This window comes from Peromyscus eremicus, chromosome 19 (genome assembly GCF_949786415.1).
Source record: "Peromyscus eremicus chromosome 19, PerEre_H2_v1, whole genome shotgun sequence".
NCBI lineage: Eukaryota > Metazoa > Chordata > Mammalia > Rodentia > Cricetidae > Peromyscus > Peromyscus eremicus.
Window position 1 is genome coordinate 23,824,889 of NC_081435.1, and position 22,375 is coordinate 23,847,263.

Sequence of the window (22,375 nt, forward strand, 5' to 3'; positions counted from 1 at the left end):
TAGAAGATCAATGGGTTATTGGGGTTAGCTCAAAATATCCATCTTTTAGGTACCTTGCCTCATCTCCCCACCCTCTTAAAAAGTCTTTGGTGTTGTCCGAGGAGAGTAAGCGTAAACTCCTCAACACATGACCACCTGAATTGGAGCAAGGCTGGGACGAGGGATGGGGCTACTGGGGGGGAGGGGGATGAAGGACCCGCCCACCTCTCCGCCCCCCAGCCGAACTTGCAATTCCCCTCCCGGCCGCAGGGGGCACTGCAGGCCCCGGGGAGGTTGGGGCGGAGCGCTGCGAGGGGCTGACAGCTGCTGCCCGGCTCCGGAGCGCTGGGGGCGCTGTGCGCCGCCCTGGCTGTGCCTCCGCTCCCGGCCACGGGGGGCGCTGCGCGGCGCCGGTGGTTGGTGGTGGCTGTTGGGGGGGTGGGGGGGAGCGGCGGCCGCGGGTGGTGCGGAGGGAGGCCTTGCGGGTGGATCGGGCGCTTGGCGGCGGAGGTGGTGGGAGGCGGCGGGCGGGAGCGCGGGTCCGGCCGGCCCTGGCGATGGCGGACGCGGCGGCCTCCCCGGTGGGCAAGCGGCTGTTGCTTCTGTTCTCGGACCCTGCGGCCTCAGCTTCGGCCTCGGCCCCCACGGCGGCGGCAGCGGTGAGCGGAGATCCTGGGCCTGCGCTGCGCACTCGGGCCTGGCGAGCCGGCACGGTGCGGGCCATGAGCGGGGCGGTGCCCCAGGACCTAGCGGTGAGTGGCGGCCGAGGCAGGCACGCGAGGCCGGGGCTGTGGGGCCTGTGGGCGGCCTCCCCGGGGGCCTTTGTGAGGGGGGTGGCGAGGCGGGGGTGACCCAGTTCCGCGCCCCCGGCTCTCCTGAGCGCCCCCCGCCGGCACCTCGGCGCCTGGGCACTCGGGCTCTGGCCGGCGTGGCTTCCGCGTCGGGGTGCGCGCCCCAGTTTCTCCTGGGGGGGCGGCCGGGGTGCGAGGAGCTGCTGCTGCTGCTTCTAGCCGGGAGGCCCCGCCTCCTGGGCGACCCTGCTCAGCGCACCCCCCTCCACACACACACGCCCTCAGAGCAGGCTCTCGAACCCCGGGTTCCCGGGTCCCGCAAAATTCGGCCAGAAGACGCGGACCTGGAGTCCCCAGGCCGTCTCGGGGGACTCCCATGGGGTTCCCTTCCTCCGGGAGCCCCGAGTGCGGCCGGAATGTGGGGAGTTGCGGGAGGCTCAGAGGCTGCCGTTGGAGCTGCTCGGGGCGCCTTTTTATTTATTTATTTTTTTAATCTGGCACTTACTTCCTCCTTGTTGGAGCAGGGCTCGGCCTGGCGGTCCCCAGAAAAGGCCAGTTCTGTGGTCTGATTTCGAACGCCCTTCTTTTGGCGCTTCTGGGTGACAGGAGCTGCCGTTTTAGCTTTTTGATAAGTTTGAGGTCTGTGCTAGTAGCCGAATGAGGCTGCTGAGTGGCGGTTTTTGCTTCTAACTCGGTTACTCCCCCCCCCTAACCTTGAGAGAGGTTTTGCTTTGAAACTTTGTATTAGGGTTTGGCCGCTTGCCTCGGTGTATCTTATGGTGAAAGTTGTTCCGTACGAAGTTAAGTAGCATTCGAGACCGTGAGCTTTTATTTTTGCTAATGTGGCGGCAAAATGCTACCTTTTTGAGTTTTGTCAAGCCTCTTTAGTTCCTCATTCTGATAGCGGCCCTCCCCTAGCTCCTCTGGTGAGATAAAGCTAGGAAAAATGGGCGGGAGGGGTATTTTGGGATTACCTATCGATCAGTAAACAGAAAGTGAATATTCTTGATGAACTTGATTCCGCAGACATTTTATTCACTAAACAGGAACATATTTTGTGAGATTTAGGATTAATGTAGCTGTCTGCTGCTCGTTTTGCTTCCTAGTCTTCAAGTGTTGGGCTGTCTTTCTATCTGATAAGCAACCTTTGGGTTTTGTTTTTTGGGTTTTTTTTTTGGCTTGTTCCTGGTTCAAGCTTTACCTCTTCTGCTTCAAATCTACTTGCTTTGATCGTTCTCTGGGATGTATAAAGAAAGCTTGTTAGGGTATTTATGAAGCTTTTGTGGAGTGAATTTGTAAAAAGATACCACAACAATAAGACGGGAATTTAACTCTAAATTCCTCTGCCCTTTCTATGGAAAGATGGGTATAGGTCGGATCGTGGCGGATTCTTTGATTCACTAATCCCCCCACCCCCGGAAGCAAAGCATTCTTGAGACCCACCCATATGCGCATACCTGAGGCATCGATCGGCATTCCAGGCTTTTAGATTGAGATTTTACTTCCCAGTACTTTGAATAGTGGTTCCCATGTTTCCTCTATCAAATGAATTGAGCTAATGAGCTCTGCACCTGAAATGACTACCCATTCGCTGTTGTTTGTTGGTCTCCGTGAGGGCAGAGGCTTTTGAAGTACACTGAGTGCTGGACACCTACTAGGGCTAAATACTTAATAATTTTACCATTTGGCCAGTGGAAGTGGATTTTCCACCCAACTAAACACTTGCAATGATTCTTGGAAAAAAGGAAGGTGTTCTTACAACAGTGTTGAGGTCTTGTATGGCACAATGTGAATATTGAAGCAAAGGTAGGTTTGGTGAATATGTTTGTGCATGTCTTGTACTTTTATCCAGGGACATATATAAGAAAGCAGTCACAACGAAGCTCTGGCTGGGCCTTTAAGTTGCTTTTTTTTTTTTTTTAAACCTTCTTGCAGAACTGTTCTAGAATTGCTGTTACATTGGAGTTCTGTTAAAGACGGTGATTCGTGAGAAATCTGAATTTGCCGTTTTGTTTTTCTTTTTCATTGACGAGAATGTCTTTGGACTCTGGGCATGTGGACCTTTCCAATTTGCACCACACTTTGTAGTAAACACAACTATCTTCCAATCAAAAGTGTTCTTCCTGTACTCAAGGGTGGAGTTTGCCAGCAGCTGTCCTGTGATTGGGCAGATTTTCTTTCAGTTATGTTTAAGAGGTTTTTCAGGCGTGCTTGGTTTTGAGTAATGCATAGCAGGGCGCCCCCTGTTAAGGATGAGTAATTAAGGGTTGGATGAATGAGTTTCTGAAGTGATTGAAAACACATTTCTCAATTTCAGGCTCCATTAATACCCTCTTTCTAAATACTTTTTGACCCCGAAATACTTAAGAGTATGGTGGTACACTTAATGAACCTTTTTTATTTCATTACCAATGCCATGTGCTGCCTTAAGGTATGACGTGGAAAAAAAATGAAAACTAATACTCTATTCCTTGGGAAATTTGTTGGTGAGAGTCGTAAGAGTGGATGTGTTCACCAGCAAGCTTCTCTTTGGCAAGCAACTGCTGATTTTTTAACCAGTTACAAACCCAGTTTTTCTCCTCTGCTTCTCTTGGAATAGTGACTTTGTAGTTCAAAATAGACCGTGTGTGTGTGTGTGTGTGTGTGTGTGTGTGTGTGTGTGTGTGTGTTTTAATATGTTGCAAGATCAGTGGATTTTGCATTTATCTTATTTCTTAATCTAGTTGTACACGTTGAGTTCCTAAATAATTATTGGTCCATGAGCGCCAGAGTCTTTCAGACTATTACATATATAGATACCCAGACAAAAATACCATGGATTTTCCTCTTGGTTATAAAAGTACAACTATTTACAGAATGCTAAATGAAGTTCTAGACAGAAGAGCACAGCAGTCTTGACCCTGCCAGCTCCACCTTACCAAGGAAGAATGTAGTTCTGTCATTTAAGAATACTTGTACATGCAAAAGCTATGAAAACAGGGCCAGGGTTGGAGCACATTCAGTGTGTTTGCACAAGGCCCTGCCTTTACTACACCTAGAAAGCTCTTCTCTACAGAGGTTGGCTCTTTTTTTAATAAATGCTATCTTACTACAAAATATCTGCTACTGGCTCTTTACCAAAAAAAAAAAAAAAAAAAAGCCAAAACACTTGTTTCATTTTCTGTGTACGGTGTCTTTGCCTGCAAATGTGCAAGTGTGCCGTGTGCATGCCTGGTACCTGAGAAGGTCAGAAGAGCGTGTTTGATCCTCTGGAACTGGAGTTAAAGGCAGCTGTACATCTGTAGCCATCTATACTGTAAACACTTCCCAGTTCTCATCAACCCTCCCAGGAGCCTCACATATACTAGGTAGGTCCTGTACCACTGAGCAACACTCCCAGATCTTCATCATTTTTTATAACTTTCATATTTTATAGAATGAGTGTGCCATGATTTAGTAATTGCCTTTTTTCTCTTGGTGGACATCCACTTTATTTAAAGTCTTCTTTGGAGGGGCACTGAATAAACTAATCTGTCCTTAGTATACCTTGTGTTTTGTTGGTTTTGTGATCCAGGTCTCATTTGTGTATTTTAGGCATCCAAGAGTGAGATGGTTGAGTATAAGCACTTTTATTTCATTAGGTAATACATGGTTATTTTCCACTCATATTAAGATATTTCATAGTCTCACAAACGGTGCTGTAGTTCTTGTTTTCCTTCCTCTTTCTTGTTGCTAGTCTAGGAGGTGACAAATAGTATCTAACATTTTCATGACTACTGGTCTTTGGGATGTATTTACTCCTCTTCCTTCCTATTTATGCACCTTTTGCTCTCTTGAGGAATGAGTTATTATTATTATTTTTATTCTGAGTTCTTTATATGGTTATTAACCCTTTTCGAAACAGGATTTCATTGTGTTACAGCTCTGGCTGTTCTGGAACTGGCTTTGTAGACCAGGCTGGCTTTGAACTCACAGAGATCCACCTGCCTCTGCCTCCTGAGTGCTGGGATTAAAGGCTTGTGCCACCAACACCTAGCTTCCTCTTTTTTCTTTTTTCTTTTTTCTTTTTTTTTTAAAGATTTATTTATTATGTATACAGCATGTATGACCAGAAGAGGGCACCAGATCTCATCACAGATGGCCGTGAGCCACCATGTGGTTGCTGGGACTTGAACTCAGGACCTCTGGAAGAGCAGTCAGTACCCTTAACCTCTGAGCCATCTCTCCAGCCCTCTTTTTTCTTTTTTGAGACATGCCCACTATATATGGATCCATGGTGTGCTTGGAACTCATTATGTAGACCAGGCTGGTGAACTCAAGTGCTAGTTAGTATCAAAGGCCCTTTCCACCTCTCCTGACTCACTTTATTTATTTGGACCTTCTACTCACCTGATGGTTTCATTGGCTATAGAGCAGGCAGTCTGGTTTGCCTTTTCTCTTTTCCTGCTCTCTAGTCAGTTGTGGTCCTACCGATTGATTGACTGAAGCCTTTGTTGTTGCAGGAGGGCAGAACTGAATTCTGCTGTAGGTGGAGCGTTAGCTTCTTTCGGCTATCACAGCTGTCTCAGCTTTCCAGACTTGCAAGAAGGACTAAAGGGTATCTGCCTTAATGTTCTAACTTTTCATCTTTCATTTCTGTTTCAGGGTAAGAATGGCTCTAAAATGTTCCCTTTGTTATGATTTGAGATCTATATTGTAGCGTTGTTCTGACTAGTACCAAATGACTTGTATCTGGAAGTTGGAAGTCTTCTATAAGGTTGAAAGAAAGTGTATCTATTTCTCAACCACACACACACACACACACACACACACACACACAAACCCCCGTTTTTTGTTGTTGTTGTTGTTGTTGTTTTCATGCAGGGTCTCACTATGTCACTGGCTCACCCCACCCCCACCCCGTTTGTTGTTGTTGTTGTTGTTTTTTTATGCAGGGTCTCACTATGTCACTGGCTGACCCCCACCCCCGTTTTTTGTTGTTGTTTTGTTGTTGTTTTCATGCAGGGTCTCACTATGTCACTGGCTCACCCCCACCCCCGTTTTTTGTTGTTGTTTTGTTGTTGTTTTCATGCAGGGTCTCACTATGTCACTGGCTGACCCCCACCCCGTTTGTTGTTGTTGTTGTTGTTTTTTTATGCAGGGTCTCACTATGTCACTGGCTGACCCCCCCACCCCGGGTTTTTTTTGTTGTTGTTGTTGTTTTCATGCAGGGTCTCACTATGTCACTGGCTGTCCTGGCACTATGTAGATAAGGCTGACTTCAGACTTGCAGAGATGCACTTGCCTCTGCCTCTGAAATCAATTAGAATTAGAGGCCTGGGCCACCATACTAAGCTGCCTGGTATTTTTACAGCAACCTTTTTCTCTTTGTGCCAGAGTAGGGAAGGTGAACCATAAAATACCTGCTTCCCCACTGTATCTCTAGATGATGTCATTGTAATCAGGCCCAAGATCATACCGTTTCTCCAGTGTACGAACTGTCGTTTTTACTTGCTACCTACTTCTAGAATTGTCAGCTCTGATTGTAATAGAGTGTGTGGTTTGATGCTGGAGGTCAAGCCTAAGTACTCGCCCATGCAGCTGCACCCTACTGCTATCCTCTACTCCCTACCCCCAGTCATGGTCCCGCCCCCCATTTTGTCACTTTTAGGATTTATTGATTTATTTTTATGTTAATGTATGTTTTGCCTATGTGTAAATAAAATATATTTTGTGGATCAATATATGTTTAAAGATTTATTATGTATACAGTGTTTTATCTGCACATATGCTTATAGGCCAGAAGAGGGCACCAGATCTCATTACAGATGAGCCACCATGTGGTTGCTGGGAATTGAACTCAGGACCTCTGGAAGAGCAGTCAGTGCTCTTAACAGCTGAGCCGTCTCTCCAGCCCCAATATATGTTTAGAGAGCTGTGTTGTTTTTGAGACAGTCTCACTGTGTCACCTTGGTTGTCCTGGAACTCCTTATAGGCCAGACTGGCCTCAAACGCTGAGATCCTCCTGCCTCTGCCTTTCAGGTGTGAGCCACCACACCCAGTTTGGAGTTTTAGATAAACTGAGCATGGTGAAGCAAGCCTATGCTTTCTAGACTTTTGGAGAGTAGCTTTAGTTGAGATTCTGCTCATCTGAACGCTAAGATTGTGTACTGTTTAATTGGATTCCCTCTAAGAATGCCTATCATCCTAACTCCAGAGCTCCTTTTTGTTTGTTTGTTTGTTTGTTTGTTTGTTTTTCGAGACAGGGTTTCTCTGTGTAGCCCTGGCTGTCCTCAAACTCAGAAGTTCGCCTGCCTCAGCCTCCTGAGTGCTGGGATTAAAAGACATGCGCCACCTCCACCAGGCTTCTACCTTTTTCTTTTTCTTTTTCTTTTTTTTTTTTTTTTTTTTTGAGACAGGGTCTCGTATATAGACCAGGAACTTGATGTGTACACCAAGCTGGCCTAGACTCCACAGAGATTCTGCCTCTGAGTTCTGGGATTAAAAGAAAGCACCACCACTCTTGGCTCCTGTTCGTTCGTGTGTGTGTGTGTGTGTGTGTGTGTGTGTGTGTGTGTGTGTGTGTGTGTGTGTGTATACATTTGTTTTGTTTTGTTTTTTTGTTTTTCAAGACAAGGTTTCTCAGTGTAGTTTTGTGCCTTTCCTGAAACTCACTTTGTAGACCAGGCTGGCCTCAAACTCACAGAGATCGGCCTGGCTCTGCCTCCCAAGTGCTAGGACTAAAGGCATGTGCCACCACCACCCGGCCCTGTTCATATTTTTAAAAAAACATTTACTTTGCCTAGGGTAGTGGTGAATGGCTTCAATCCCAGCAGAGGCCTGAGGAGGAGGAATTCGAGGCCACACTGAGCTGTATAGTGTGTTGTAGGCCAGAAAAAAACAAAATAAACTATGTTATGATTTGAGATCTATATTGTAGCGTTGTTCTGACTAGTACCAAATGACTTGTATCTGGAAGTTGGAAGTCTTCTATAAGGTTGAAAGAAAGTGTATCTATTTCTCAACCACACACACACACACACACACACACACACACACACAAACCCCCGTTTTTTGTTGTTGTTGTTGTTGTTGTTTTCATGCAGGGTCTCACTATGTCACTGGCTCACCCCACCCCCACCCCGTTTGTTGTTGTTGTTGTTGTTGTTTTATGCAGGGTCTCACTATGTCACTGGCTGACCCCCACCCCCGTTTTTTGTTGTTGTTTTGTTGTTGTTTTCATGCAGGGTCTCACTATGTCACTGGCTCACCCCCACCCCCGTTTTTTGTTGTTGTTTTGTTGTTGTTTTCATGCAGGGTCTCACTATGTCACTGGCTGACCCCCACCCCGTTTGTTGTTGTTGTTGTTGTTTTTTTATGCAGGGTCTCACTATGTCACTGGCTGACCCCCCCACCCCGGGTTTTTTTTGTTGTTGTTGTTGTTTTCATGCAGGGTCTCACTATGTCACTGGCTGTCCTGGCACTATGTAGATAAGGCTGACTTCAGACTTGCAGAGATGCACTTGCCTCTGCCTCTGAAATCAATTAGAATTAGAGGCCTGGGCCACCATACTAAGCTGCCTGGTATTTTTACAGCAACCTTTTTCTCTTTGTGCCAGAGTAGGGAAGGTGAACCATAAAATACCTGCTTCCCCACTGTATCTCTAGATGATGTCATTGTAATCAGGCCCAAGATCATACCGTTTCTCCAGTGTACGAACTGTCGTTTTTACTTGCTACCTACTTCTAGAATTGTCAGCTCTGATTGTAATAGAGTGTGTGGTTTGATGCTGGAGGTCAAGCCTAAGTACTCGCCCATGCAGCTGCACCCTACTGCTATCCTCTACTCCCTACCCCCAGTCATGGTCCCGCCCCCCATTTTGTCACTTTTAGGATTTATTGATTTATTTTTATGTTAATGTATGTTTTGCCTATGTGTAAATAAAATATATTTTGTGGATCAATATATGTTTAAAGATTTATTATGTATACAGTGTTTTATCTGCACATATGCTTATAGGCCAGAAGAGGGCACCAGATCTCATTACAGATGAGCCACCATGTGGTTGCTGGGAATTGAACTCAGGACCTCTGGAAGAGCAGTCAGTGCTCTTAACAGCTGAGCCGTCTCTCCAGCCCCAATATATGTTTAGAGAGCTGTGTTGTTTTTGAGACAGTCTCACTGTGTCACCTTGGTTGTCCTGGAACTCCTTATAGGCCAGACTGGCCTCAAACGCTGAGATCCTCCTGCCTCTGCCTTTCAGGTGTGAGCCACCACACCCAGTTTGGAGTTTTAGATAAACTGAGCATGGTGAAGCAAGCCTATGCTTTCTAGACTTTTGGAGAGTAGCTTTAGTTGAGATTCTGCTCATCTGAACGCTAAGATTGTGTACTGTTTAATTGGATTCCCTCTAAGAATGCCTATCATCCTAACTCCAGAGCTCCTTTTTGTTTGTTTGTTTGTTTGTTTGTTTGTTTTTCGAGACAGGGTTTCTCTGTGTAGCCCTGGCTGTCCTCAAACTCAGAAGTTCGCCTGCCTCAGCCTCCTGAGTGCTGGGATTAAAAGACATGCGCCACCTCCACCAGGCTTCTACCTTTTTCTTTTTCTTTTTCTTTTTTTTTTTTTTTTTTTTTTTGAGACAGGGTCTCGTATATAGACCAGGAACTTGATGTGTACACCAAGCTGGCCTAGACTCCACAGAGATTCTGCCTCTGAGTTCTGGGATTAAAAGAAAGCACCACCACTCTTGGCTCCTGTTCGTTCGTGTGTGTGTGTGTGTGTGTGTGTGTGTGTGTGTGTGTGTGTGTGTGTGTGTGTATACATTTGTTTTGTTTTGTTTTTTTGTTTTTCAAGACAAGGTTTCTCAGTGTAGTTTTGTGCCTTTCCTGAAACTCACTTTGTAGACCAGGCTGGCCTCAAACTCACAGAGATCGGCCTGGCTCTGCCTCCCAAGTGCTAGGACTAAAGGCATGTGCCACCACCACCCGGCCCTGTTCATATTTTTAAAAAAACATTTACTTTGCCTAGGGTAGTGGTGAATGGCTTCAATCCCAGCAGAGGCCTGAGGAGGAGGAATTCGAGGCCACACTGAGCTGTATAGTGTGTTGTAGGCCAGAAAAAAACAAAATAAACTAATAAAGATGTTGCTGTGTAGCCCAGGCTAGCCTGGAGTTTGAGATCCCCTTGCCTTAGCTTCCCGAGTGCTGAAATACCTGGTGTGCTCTGCTGCCCAGTTTAAAGGCCCTGTCTTTGCAACCCATTGTTTCAAAGTTGGACAACATGCCCATCCACGTCACACTGTCCAGCAGTGACTTTCCCTCCCTTCACACAGTCAGAGCTTTCCTCCTGCCCATCCACGTCACACTGTCCAGCAGTGACTTTCCCTCCCTTCACACAGTCAGAGCTTTCCTCCTGCCCACCTACATCACACTGTCCAGCAGTGACTTTCCCTTCCTTCACACAGTCAGAGCTTTCCTCCTGCCCACCTACATCACACTGTCCAGCAGTGACTTTCCCTCCCTTCACACAGTCAGAGCTTTCCTTCTTCCTGCATTGTCTGGTTTGGTCTGGGTTTGCAGTTTTGGTTGGGTGGTTTTTGAGACAGGGTCTCACTTTGTCGTCTTGGCTGGCCTGCAGCTGACCTGCTTCTCACCTCCCCCGCTCCCCCATGCTACCCGACCATGCCTGGCTGGGTTTGTTTTTGTATTTAAAGCAGAGCACTGAACGTGTCCTTGACTGGTCTGGAACTTTGTAACCAGCCAGGCTGGCCTTGGCCTGGTGGTGTAGGTGTTTGCTACCCTCCAAGGTAGATCTTTCCTCTTAACGGCCCATTTGTTTACCAGGGATCCACATCACTCCGTTCTCATCTGCCAAGAGTTTGTAAGCACTTGTGTGTTCTCCTAGCTTATTCTGGTTGACTTAGTCTCCCCTTCACAGATAGACCCGGAACAGGAGATAAGGAACATTTTCTGGTGGTGTTTTTAACAACAGCTGTGGTGGGTGGGCCTGTAGGTTTTCCTGCCGTAAGGCCCAGGGGACACTCAGCACCTGTTACTCTTTAATTCTCCACTGCCTTTGATAGGTTGGTGACTTTTAAGCCCTCCAAAATACAGCATGCCCAATGCTAAAGTGTCCTTTATTCTTGTTCTCCAGATGGGTAAAACTAGTAGTGACTCAAGTGCTGTGGCCTCTTAGTTTTCCAGGAGGGTAAGCGCCGTATTTTTAGGGACTTTGTAGGTAATGGGGCTCTAGGGGACTGACTCACTAACCAAATTCTCTGGAGACTGATTTGAAAATCGATATGCAAGGTTATTAATTTACAGTGGAGGATATACCTGTAGAGATGAAAATCCTCTCATCTGCTCAGGGTAAGAAGATTTTTGCCTTGTGAAGAATTACACAAGGAAAATTGAGTGTGGCCCAGGGATCTTTACAGCAAGCAGCCCTCACTTTGTGGCCCTTTACTCCGATGGTGCCTTCTGTGGTCCATTGCTGTGTTCTTGCTCCCTTTTTAGGATAGCCTAGCATGTAACCCAGGCGAACCCTGAACAATCTACCCACCTTAGCTTCCTGATTGTTGGGATTATAGGTATGCACCAGTATACCCAGTTTGGGCTTAGATTTTTCTTTTCTCCCTTTCTTTCTTTCTTTCTTTCTTTCTTTCTTTCTTTCTTTCTTATTTTCTCTCTCTCTCTCTCTCTATCTCTCTCTCTCTTTCTTTTTCTTTGGAGAGGAGGTCTCAGTATGTAGCTTTGACTGGCTGAAATTTTTTTTTTTTTTTTTTTTTTTTTTTTTTTTTTTTTTTGGACTGGCTGAAATTTTATGTAGACTAGGCTGGCCTAGAACTCACAGATATCCACCTGCCTCTGCCTCCCAAGTGCTGAGGTTAAAAGTGTGCGCTATCGTGCCCAGTTTTGTTTTTTTGTTTTATTTTGGTTTGGTTTTCACAAGGTCTCTCTGTGTAGCCCTGGCTGTCCTAGAACTCACTCCATAGACCAGGTTGGCCTTGAACTCAGAGATCCTCCTGCTTCTGCCTCTTGAGTGCTGGGATCAAAGGTGTGCACCACTACTGCCTGGCAAATGTTTTGTTTTGACTGGCCTAGGCAACATGATGTTATTTTTAAAAGATAGGCAGAGAGAGGCAGAGAGATTTCTATAAAATTTGAGGATAGCCCTGCACAATTGAGACCTTGTCTCAAAAGAGGAAAAATGATAAACTGGGTGTGGTGGTGTGTTCCTCATGGCTGAGGCAAAAGGATCATTTCAAATTCAGTCCAGATTTCGCTACATAGTGGATTCAGTATACATATATTGACCTCAGCTCCAACAAAACTCTGGGGCTAGGGATGTCGCTCAGTTAGTAGAGGGCTTGTCTAGCATGCATGAAGCCCTGGGCTCCATCGCCAATCTGGCATAGGTGTGGCATATGCTTATAATCCCATCACCAGGCAGGTAGAGGCTGGAGGGTTTGGTTTTTTGTTTTTTGTATTTTAGGTAGGGTGTCTGTGTAGCTACAACACATTATGGGCGCTTTCTATCCTCCTGCCTCAGCCTCCTGAATGCTGAGGTTACAGGCATGTCCCACCATGCCTACCTTGGTAACGAGAAGTTTTGAGTAGACTTCTTTGTATTTAGAGTAATTAGGATCATTGCAGGAGTGGTATCACCAGATCATTAACGTGCAAGATTTTTGATATATTTTTACGTTTTCTTGTCTTGTTTGAGGCAGGGTCTCAGCTTAAGCTGGCCTGGAACTCCCAATGCTGCTTTAGTCACGCAGGAGTGGTAGACCTAGAGGGTTTACAGGCATACATCACCATGCCCGACACTTGTCCCTTAAAGGTTGTACCAACTTATGCCGTGACCAGTAAGTAAAGCAAGCTTGTCTAGGGAACGGTGCTGACCCTCCAGGCAGCCCTCGGAGGCCCTTCTTGTTCCTGTTTATAGGCAGAGGAAGTGAAGCTCCAAGAGGCTAAGTGGAAACATGGGGGAGTCGGGGATGAATCCCTCCCTAACATTGATTTCACAGCGCCTCAAAATGCTGTACATACCTGAATTTTTGTTCGGATTATCTGTCCCCCCAACTACTTTCCATTTAATATCCATAGTATTAGGTGGGTATGGAAAGTTATCGCTTGGAAATTCAAATAAACTGTAAAGAGAAAATTGTTATTGAAAATAGCAGCATGTAGTCAGGCTTCATCACTCACTGTAGCTGTCCACATATCCTACAGTTTTGTGACACTGCACGTAATTCACATTAGAAATAAGAAGAGAAACTAGAAGTCCAGAGTCTTCGTAACTGACCTTTATCTCCTTTACTCTCCAACAACCATCGCATTCCCTGTTATTCTCTCTAATTTCTCTGAGCACTTTACAGTCATAACCTTACTGGGGGTTTTCAACTTGATTTCTGTGTAAATGGTCTTCTTACAGTTTCTTCATTCTTATCTTTTTTTTTTTTTTTTTTTTTTTTTTGTTTTGTTTTGTTTTTTGTTTTGTTTTTCAAGACAGGGTTTCTCTGTGTAGCTTTGCGCCTTTCCTGGGACTCACTTGGTAGCCCAGGCTGGCCTCGAACTCACAGAGATCCGCCTGCCTCTGCCTCTGCCTCCCGAGTGCTGGGATTAAAGGCGTGCACCACCACCACCACCACCACCACCACCACCACCACCACCACCACCGCCCGGCTATAGTTTATCTTTTAAGTCTAATCCAAAGTTAATTTTTCCCTTTAAAATTAATTACCTAAATAATAAATGATACATTCATTGAAGAAAAGGCATCTGATAAAAAGCCAGATGTTTTATGTCCATAGGTAAATGCTCCTCTCAGCTGTAATCAGAGAAACCTCTCTTTTCAGTGAACTGCAGTGAGTGTACAGACCCATGGCTGCACAAGGTGCTGGGAATGAATGATGGCTGAGTGCTCAGCCCTGAACACGACGCTCATACCACCCCCTTGAGGCTCAGAGACCAGAGTGGAAGAGGGGACAGATAGAATGTAAGAGCCTGGAGACAGGAAGAAGGGTTGTCAAAGTCCTGCGCAAGACACAGCCAAACCGTTGCCTTCATGAACTGCACCAATCAGCAGTCAGCTGTGGATGGAGGCGGGGCTTAGGAGCCGGACTAACTATTGGCTACTGGAAGGAAATGGGAACCCATTCTGTCCCAGTTCTCCTTTTTGTAACTACCTAGTGTCCAACATCTGCAACTTTCTTTTATCCCTATGTCTTGGGAGCCTTCACATTAATCTATTAGATGTCACTTTTTAACATTTGTTTGTGTTTATTCCATAGTATCTGTTGTATTTTAGTCAACTAATTATAAGATACTTTGTAAGGCTGGAGAGATGGCTCAGAGGTTAAAGAGCACTGGCTGCCCTTCCAGACATCCTGAGTTCAGTTCCTGGCAGCCACATGGTGGCTCACAACCATCCTGAATGAGATCTGGTGCCCTCTTGTGGCGGGCAGGGGTACTTGCAGACAGAACACTATACATAGTAAACAAATAAACAAATAAAAAGATACTTTGTAATTTCACTTTGATTTCCTGTTTAAACAGTTTATTTTGCCAGGTGGCATTGTCTTTCCAAAACTTACTCAGTGATATTTCCCTGCTAACTTTAAAACTAGAAGAACAATGGTTCTTTCAAGTTCTATGAACAAACAACATACACTTAGAATCATGTAGGGACTGTTCTTAGCGGGATAGTAAAAAGAAAAAGAATGAATAAATAGAATAATCCATCCATCAAAAGAACAAAACAAATACAAAGAAGAAAAAAGCAATTTGAAAAAGAATAAAACATAAACAAAAGTGAAGCTGAGTGTGCTGGCGTATATGCCTGTAATACCAGCACGATGTAGATAGAGACAAGAAGATAATGTTCAGAGCCTGCCTTGAGTAGATAGTGGGTTTAAGGCCAGCTGGGCTACATGAGACCCTGTCTCAAAACAAAATGCAAAGTCATATAACAAAGGGTGTAGTGGATTTTAGTAGCTGCCAGAGAGTATTGATAACTTTGTGAAGATGTTCAAATGTATATTAGAAACAAGGGAGACTGGTCTGGGTATGGTGGCACATGCCTTTAATCCCAGTGGTCAGATTTCATCAATTAAAGACCGGGCTGGTATATAGTGCAAGTTCCAGGATAGTCAGGGCTATAGAGAGAGACCAGGATAGTCAGGGCTGCAGAGATGACTCAGGGGTTAAGAGCCTGTCCTGCTCTTGTAGAGGACCTAAGTTCAGTTCCCAGCATCCACATCAGGCAGCTCACAACCACTCCAGCTCCAGGGGTTCTGATGTCCTTTCTGGACTCTAGGCATCTGCACTCATGGGACACGTTATCAAATTAATTAACCACATGTACCCATGCATGCACAAATGCAGGAGAGCCCCACATAAATAAAAAGAGAAATACATTTTTTTATTTTATGTGCATTTATGTTTTGCTTGCGTGACATGTGAGGGTATTGGCATCCTCTGGAACTGGAGTTACAGATGGTTATGAGCTGCCATGTGGGTGCTGGAGATTGAACCTGGGTCCTCTGGAAAAGCAGCCAATGTTCCTAACTGCTGAGCCATGTCTCCAGCCCAGAAGTCTTTTTTTTTTTTTTTTTTTTTTTTTTTAAAGAAAGAAAAAACTAAAACAAAAAACAAGAGAACCTGGAGAGATGGTTCACTGGTTAAGGACACTTACTGCTCTTGCTGAGACTCTGAGTTCAATTCTTAACACTTATGTGCTGAAAAAAAAATGGCTCAGCAGTTGAACGCAAATACTGCTCTGGCAGATGATCTTCACAACTTCCTACCACTGGAGCTCTTCTTCTGCCTTGCTGTGCTCCGCACTCAAGTATGCATACCTAAAAGTAAATATATCTTAGAAAAGAGAAACACTGGAGCCGGGCGATGGTGGTGCACGCCTTTAATCCCAGCACTCAGGAGGCAGAGCCAGGCGGATCTCTGTGAGTTTGAGGCCAGCCTGGTCTACAGCGAGATACAGGAAAGGAGCAAAACTACACAGAGAAATCCTGTCTCGGAAAAGAGAGAGAGAGAGAGAGAGAGAGAGAGAGAGAGAGAGAGAGAGAGAAAGAAATACTGTACCAGTTAAAGGAGACGTCTTTGCCAACACATGTCCTTTTGTTGTTCATTGTCCTTCTGTGCTGGGCTCTTGCCATCCCCCTTTGCTCCCAGAACACCAGATCTTTCTGGGAGGATTCTTCTCTGCTGATGTGACCTGTCTGAAAGTCCAGTCTAGCAAGCATAGCGTCATAGGTCTTTACTGTTTGTTGCCTTTGTGGGACTCTGAGGCTTTCCATTCCCCTCACCCACTTGGGGAGATGTCTTCCTACCATATTTACCTTGACATTCTGAGACCCCGGAGGTGCCCCCGTGTTTCTGAGTGAGTGGATAAATGAACAACAGCTTTACCAGTTGTAGTAAAAGTGCTTTTGAGAAGCAGCCAGTGTCCAGACTGATGATTACGTGACAGACATAAGCCGGGTATTACTTCTATCAGAGTTCATCAAACTCCAAGTATTTTTTAAATTGTATTTGTTTTGAGACAGGTCCCAGTGTATAGTCCTGGCCGGCTAGTCTAGAACTTGCTATGTAGAATAGGCTGGCATCCAACTTGGGGATCCACCTGTCTCTGTCTTCCATGTACTGAGATTAAAGGCATGTACCACACCCAGCACTTTTTAAGTTTTTTAAATTACATTTATTTGTGTATGAGGGGAGATTTGCACATGTGTGGAATGATTATGTGGAGGTCAGAGGACAATTTGCTGGAAGTGATTTTCTCCTTGTACCGTGTGTGCCCTGGGAATCGAACTCAGGTGCCAGGCTTGGTGGCAAGCCTCTTCACTACTGAGCCACTTCACCTTCCCTTATTGTTGGTTTTGAGTTTATAAAAATCTGTTTTACTTTAAGGGCACTAAAGTGAATTTAAACACCATTGATACTTCGTCTTTACTTCTTTCAGTGTTGAAGGGGGAGTCTCAGTCCGTAGACCAAGCTGGCCTCAAACTCATCTGCCTCTGCCTCCCCAGAACTGAGATTAAATGTGCCACCATGCCCTGAAGTTTTGGGTTTTTAAGGTTCATTTTATTTTATTTGTATGAATGTTTGCTTGTTTGTATGTATATGCACCACATGTATATTTGGTGCTTGTAGAAGCCAGAAGGGTGCCAGATCCCTTGGAACTGGAGGTGAGTACTAAGAACTAAACTCAGGTCCTCTGCAAGAGAGCATGTGCTCTTAACCACTGAGCATCTCCCCAGCCTCTTGTTTTTTTGGTAATTTATAATCCTTTTCCTGCCTGCCATGCACAAAGCTGAGTTGGATCCCTAGTACTGCATAAAGCCAGGTGTGATGACACATGCATGTAATCCCAGTTGAGGGCAGCATGGGAGACATGAGACCCTGCCTGGGTGGGGAACCAGGGAGGTGGCTCAGCAGATAAAACCCGCTTGCTGCCAAGCCTGTTGACCTGAGTTTATCCACACTGTGGAAGGAGAGAAGTGTTTCCCACAAGGTGTCCTCCATGTGTATACTCATACTTGCACATATACACAAAATCAATAAATAAATGTAATAAAAATTACAGTGAAATGGGTTCTCAGGTAAAGAGCCCCTTATCCCCAAGCCTGAGTTCTAGTCCCGAACCCGTTTGGTGGAAGGAGAGAGCAGACCCCCACAAGTTTTCCCCAGACCTCCACATGCGTGTGCGCATACCCTAAATCATTGTTTTGTTTTCATCTTGTAAGTAAAAGAAAATAGCAACAAAAATGACCTTAGAAGTAGGTTTATAGAAATTTTCTTAGTCTGTCGTTTAAAACTAGGAAAATGGTTTTTATGTATTCTATAGCATGGCATTTCCCCAGATGTGACATTCAAGCTGCTTTTGATATCTTTTTGCAGATCTTTGTAGAATTTGATGGCTGTAACTGGAAGCAACACTCCTGGGTTAAAGTTCACGCTGAAGAAGTAATTGTACTTCTGCTAGAAGGGTCGCTTGTTTGGGCACCCCGGAAGGACCCAGTCCTCCTCCAGGGCACTCGGGTCTCAGCTGCACAGTGGCCTGCGCTGGTGAGTAGCTTTGATTTATTTGGGGGCATGAGTTGGAGACATGAGCTCATGTACTCCAGCCTGGCTTCCAGGCAGGCCTTGAGCTCCTTCCCCTGCCTCCGCCTTCTAGGCTGGGGTTGCAGGTGTGTACCCCCAGCCCGTTTATACCTTGATGGATGTCAAACCCAAACCGGTACACGTTAGGCAGCACCTGGATTGTTTTTCCCTTGTTGTTGTATTTTCTTTTTATTTATGGTGTCCGGTATCAGATCTAGGGCCTTCTAAGGCCTTTGCAAGTGCTTTACCCCTGAGCTACATCCTGCAGCCCAGTTAATGAGTCATTTTTATTAGATAGGAGCAATTTGACCTTTTTTCTTATACCTAGAAATATTTATCTCATAGCTATAAACTCTTCAGAAATTGCAAAAAAAAATCTACATGCTTTGTCCTTAACAAACTTTGTTCTGAAGTTACCAAAGCAATAATTAAGTTCTTTTCTCCTATGTTCTGAAGAAAGGTTGGTATGCATGTATGTATGTATAGTTTTTTTCGGGACAGGGTTTTACTGTGTAGCCCTGGCTGACCTGGAATTCATTCTATAGACTATACTGGCCTCAAACTCAGAGATTCGCCTGCCTCTAACACCGCCCAGCTAGTTATCTTCTGTTTTGATTATGTGTATATGTGCGGGTGTGTGCATATTACATTTTGTGAGTATCCATTTGTTTCTTTTGTTCTGTTAGCAAATTGTGATCATGAATGCTGACTTTTAAATCTCAATTTTCCTGTGACTAACCCAAAATAAATAATATACAAAACAAAAATTTTATTCAATATGTTGGTATAGTATTATCTCTTAATAAGCTGCCCTTTTCTTTCTTTCTTTCTTTTTTTTTTTTTTTTTTTTGTTGTTTTTCCAGACAGGGTTTCTCTGTGTAGCCCTGGCTGTCCTGAAACTTACTTTATAAATCAGGCTGGCCTCAAACTCAGAGATCCAACTGCCTCTGCCTCCCAGTGCTTGGATTAAAGGCGTGCGCGACCATACCTGGCTTGCCCATATTTTTCCGTCCTGCACTTTCAGATGGTGTCTCCCTGAGTTGCCCAGGCTGGTCTAACGGTGTATGCCTGTAATAGCTGCACTTGGGAAGCGGTGGATCATGAATCAGAGGACAGTGGGTTGTATAGTGAGACTGTCTCAGAAAACAGGAGTGCCTGGTCATAGTGGTGTGTGTGTGTGTGTGTGTGTGTGTGTATATGCCTAGCATTCAGAAAGTTGAGGCAGGGACATTGATATGAGTTTAAGGGGCTATATATTGAGACCCTCCATCTCAAAGTGCACGCGCACACACACACTCACTCGCTGGCAGGTTGTCACAGTGGGTGAAAGCATTTGTCAACAAGCCTGACAACTTGAATTTGAACCCTGGAATGCACATGGTGGAAGGAAAACACTTCCTACAAGGTTTCCTCTAAAATCACAAGTACTGTGGTGCTGCTGTTCATGTTTAAGCGTACCATACACTCTCAGAAAATAAATCAATATAATTAAAGGCGGGTGGGAGAGGAGATTGGAACATATAGCTCATTTGGTAGAGTGCTTGCCTGACATGCATAAAGCCCCTGGTTTTATATAAAGTATCACATAAAAGCTGGTATATTGGTTACACACCTGTAATCCTAGTACCTAAGAGGTTGGAGGCAGGAGCCTAGAGGGTCAAAGTCATTCTTAGTTTATAGAGAGCTCAAGGCCAGCCAGGGCTATCTAAACCTGTATTACAGTAATTTTTTTTTTTTTTTTTTTTTTTTTTTTTGAGATAGGGTCTTACCATGGAACTCTGACTGGCTTTGTAGATCAGGCTAGACCAAAACTCAGAGCTCCACCTGCCTTTGCCTCTCAGGTGCTGGCATCAAAGGGTGAAGGCTGCACCTTTATACCTGGTTTTTCCAGGGTTTATAAACCCCACACGGGTTTCAAGAGCTATAGAAGTGTGTGCAACTTTAGGGAGAGGAGGGGGCCTTCCTTGACCATCTCCCAAGTGCTGGGGTTATTGGCATGTCCTACCACACCTTGACTACAGCTCCTACTCTGGACATTTATAGTTTAGCCCTTATGAAGCCTAGCACTGGATCCCTAGTGACAATAGCTAATTTCTTACTCCACTTGCCCTTTTTAGACATAAAAGTATAAAAATCAGGTGTGGTAGCTCACACCTATAATTCCAGCATTTGAGTGGCTGAGGCAGGAGGATTGCTGCAAATTCCTCACAAGCCTGGTCTGTAGTGTGAGATCTGAGCCAAAAACCAAACAAACAGAAATTAGAAAATACTGAGCAAGCATAGCCAGGCATGGTGGTGTACACCTTTAATCCCAGTACTTGGGAAGCAGAGGCAGGCAGATCTCTGAGTTCAAGGCCAGCTTGTTCTACAAAGTGAGTTCCAGGAGAGCCAGAGCTACACAGTGAAACCCTGTCTTGAAAAGAAAAAAAAAAAAAAAAAAAAAAAAAGAGGAAGAAGAAGAAAAGAAAGAAAGTATTGAGCAACCTCTCTCCTTTGGTTTGCTCACTGGTTATTTGAGGAGCAGAGGCTGTTTGGAATGCTCCCAAGGCCTTGTTCGTTAGCTTGTCTGTATTCACTGGGAGGGGAGGGAAGTACTAGTGGATGCTTTCTCTGAAGTCAGAGATGCATTGAATCTAAGGAACCTAATCAACTTCTTGTCATTGTCCTGTCCTTCACAGACTTTCACTCCCCTGGTGGATAAGCTGGGTTTGGGGTCTGTGGTGCCAATTGAATACCTTGTGGATCGAGAGCTGCGCTTCATGGCAGATGCTAATGGGCTGCATCTGTTCCAGGTACTTGACTGCTCTAGCTAGCCTTGGGCTTATTAGTTACCTCCTTGCTAATTTCCTTGTTGATTCAATCATGGGTATTTATTCTTTTCTTTTAGCATTACTTTGCTTCCTGTAGTAAATTACCCTGTGCATTTTGAAGTTTTATGCTTCTTTAAAAAGTACATTTGGTGACTGACACTTCTTTCTCTTCTGTACCCCCACCCTTACCCCCTCTAAAGCCACCCAGGACTTAAGACTACCATGTAGTAGTTCCTTCCGAAAAATGGGCTTCTTGGGTTAGAGAGATGGCTCAGCAGTGTGAGAGCACTTGTTGCTCTCCCAGAGGACTTGAATTTGGTTCCCCACACTACATCCCGAGGCTTCCAGCTGCCTGACTCCAACTATAGGGAACCACTGCCCTCTTCTGGCCCCTGAGGGTGCCTGCACACATGTCATGCACACACACACACATAAAAGAAGAATATGCATGAATAAATAGAAAAGGGACTTCTCTAAGATGGGACCTAGTTTGGCTTATGTTTACTTTAGTGGCAGATGAGCAGGAATGAGTAACAGCTGGTTCCCAGCAGCATGAAATATTGAAGATATATATGTAAATATATATGTAAATATATATATAATGTAAATATATATTTACATACAAAGCAAAGGAATAGGCGAATAGTTTAGACAGACTCTCATCTGAGTTGTAGTTTCTTAAGATACTACTGGCTGGAGACATGGTTCAGAGGTAAGAACACTTGTTCTTGCAGCGCTGATTCCATCACCCACGTGGTGGCTCACAACCACCCATGACCTCCCTTCCAGGATCAGATGCCCTCTTCTGACCTCTGAGAGCACTGCATGCATGTGTTGCACACAGACATACAGGCAAAACACTCATAAAACAAATAAGTCTAAAATAAAAAATTTTTAAAGAAAGATGTTATTTTTTTCTCACTTGTAAGGGCTGTCTGAAAGTTGAACATTGTAAAGGTTTTACTCTTTCGTTGGAAGAGCTGAGACTGATATTTCCTGAACTACATTCTAGGAGATATTAACGGTAGTTTCTTTGTTAGTCGTCCTTATTAGGGGTTATTCCCTCTGAGCATCCTTGCTTTATACATCTTTATGCTCCTTGTGTTTGGGTCTGATTTTCTCATCTACTAAGTTTTATTGCCTTTCATTTTAACATCAGGTGTTTACTTTTATCTTTACCAGATGGGAACAGATGCTCAAAACCAAATTCTTTTAGAGCATGCTGCATTAAGGGAAACAGTTAATGCTTTGATCAGTGACCAAAAGCTACAAGAGATATTCAGCCGAGGTAAGAAAAAGCAGTTTTCTGTCCTTGGACTCCATATCAGGTGGGCAGTCAGTGATGATGCTGGATTTCTAAAATAAATTGGAAAAAGAAAAAAAAAAAAAAGCCCCTTACTCCAGGCTATTCTGTTTAGTGACCCTAGGAATTCTTTCTGCTGTGTGAATTTCTGCCATTGGGTAGAGGGTTCAATTTATGTTCTCCATATTGTCCACTAATTAATAGTCCTGACAAACACGCACCCCTAGATCTTCTTTCTGCATTTCAAAACACAAAGTTTTGTGTTTTCTTAAGTGTTTATAAGGAGTTAACCACATATTAAACAAAACATCAAGTGATAGAGATCCTGCCATTAGAGAAAACCTTTGCTATTATATAGTTTTACTTACCACCTGCAGATTTCTCAAGAGCTAAAAGCTGCTAACACCGAC

General features: G+C 44.7%; 1 protein-coding gene across 2 annotated transcripts in view; it reads left to right on the forward strand.

The window, feature by feature from the left end:
- The first annotated feature begins 528 nt into the window (after window positions 1-528).
- Kdm3b (lysine demethylase 3B) overlaps window positions 529-22,375 on the forward strand; it is a 66,133-nt gene continuing 44,286 nt past the window's right edge. For both annotated transcript variants that reach the window (XM_059245850.1, XM_059245851.1), the window contains exons 1-4: window positions 529-731; window positions 17,649-17,816; window positions 20,531-20,644; window positions 21,845-21,950. In XM_059245850.1, coding sequence (XP_059101833.1) covers window positions 537-731; window positions 17,649-17,816; window positions 20,531-20,644; window positions 21,845-21,950 — 583 coding nt within the window. In that variant the 5' untranslated portion in view covers window positions 529-536. The remainder of the gene's footprint in view (window positions 732-17,648; window positions 17,817-20,530; window positions 20,645-21,844; window positions 21,951-22,375) is intronic.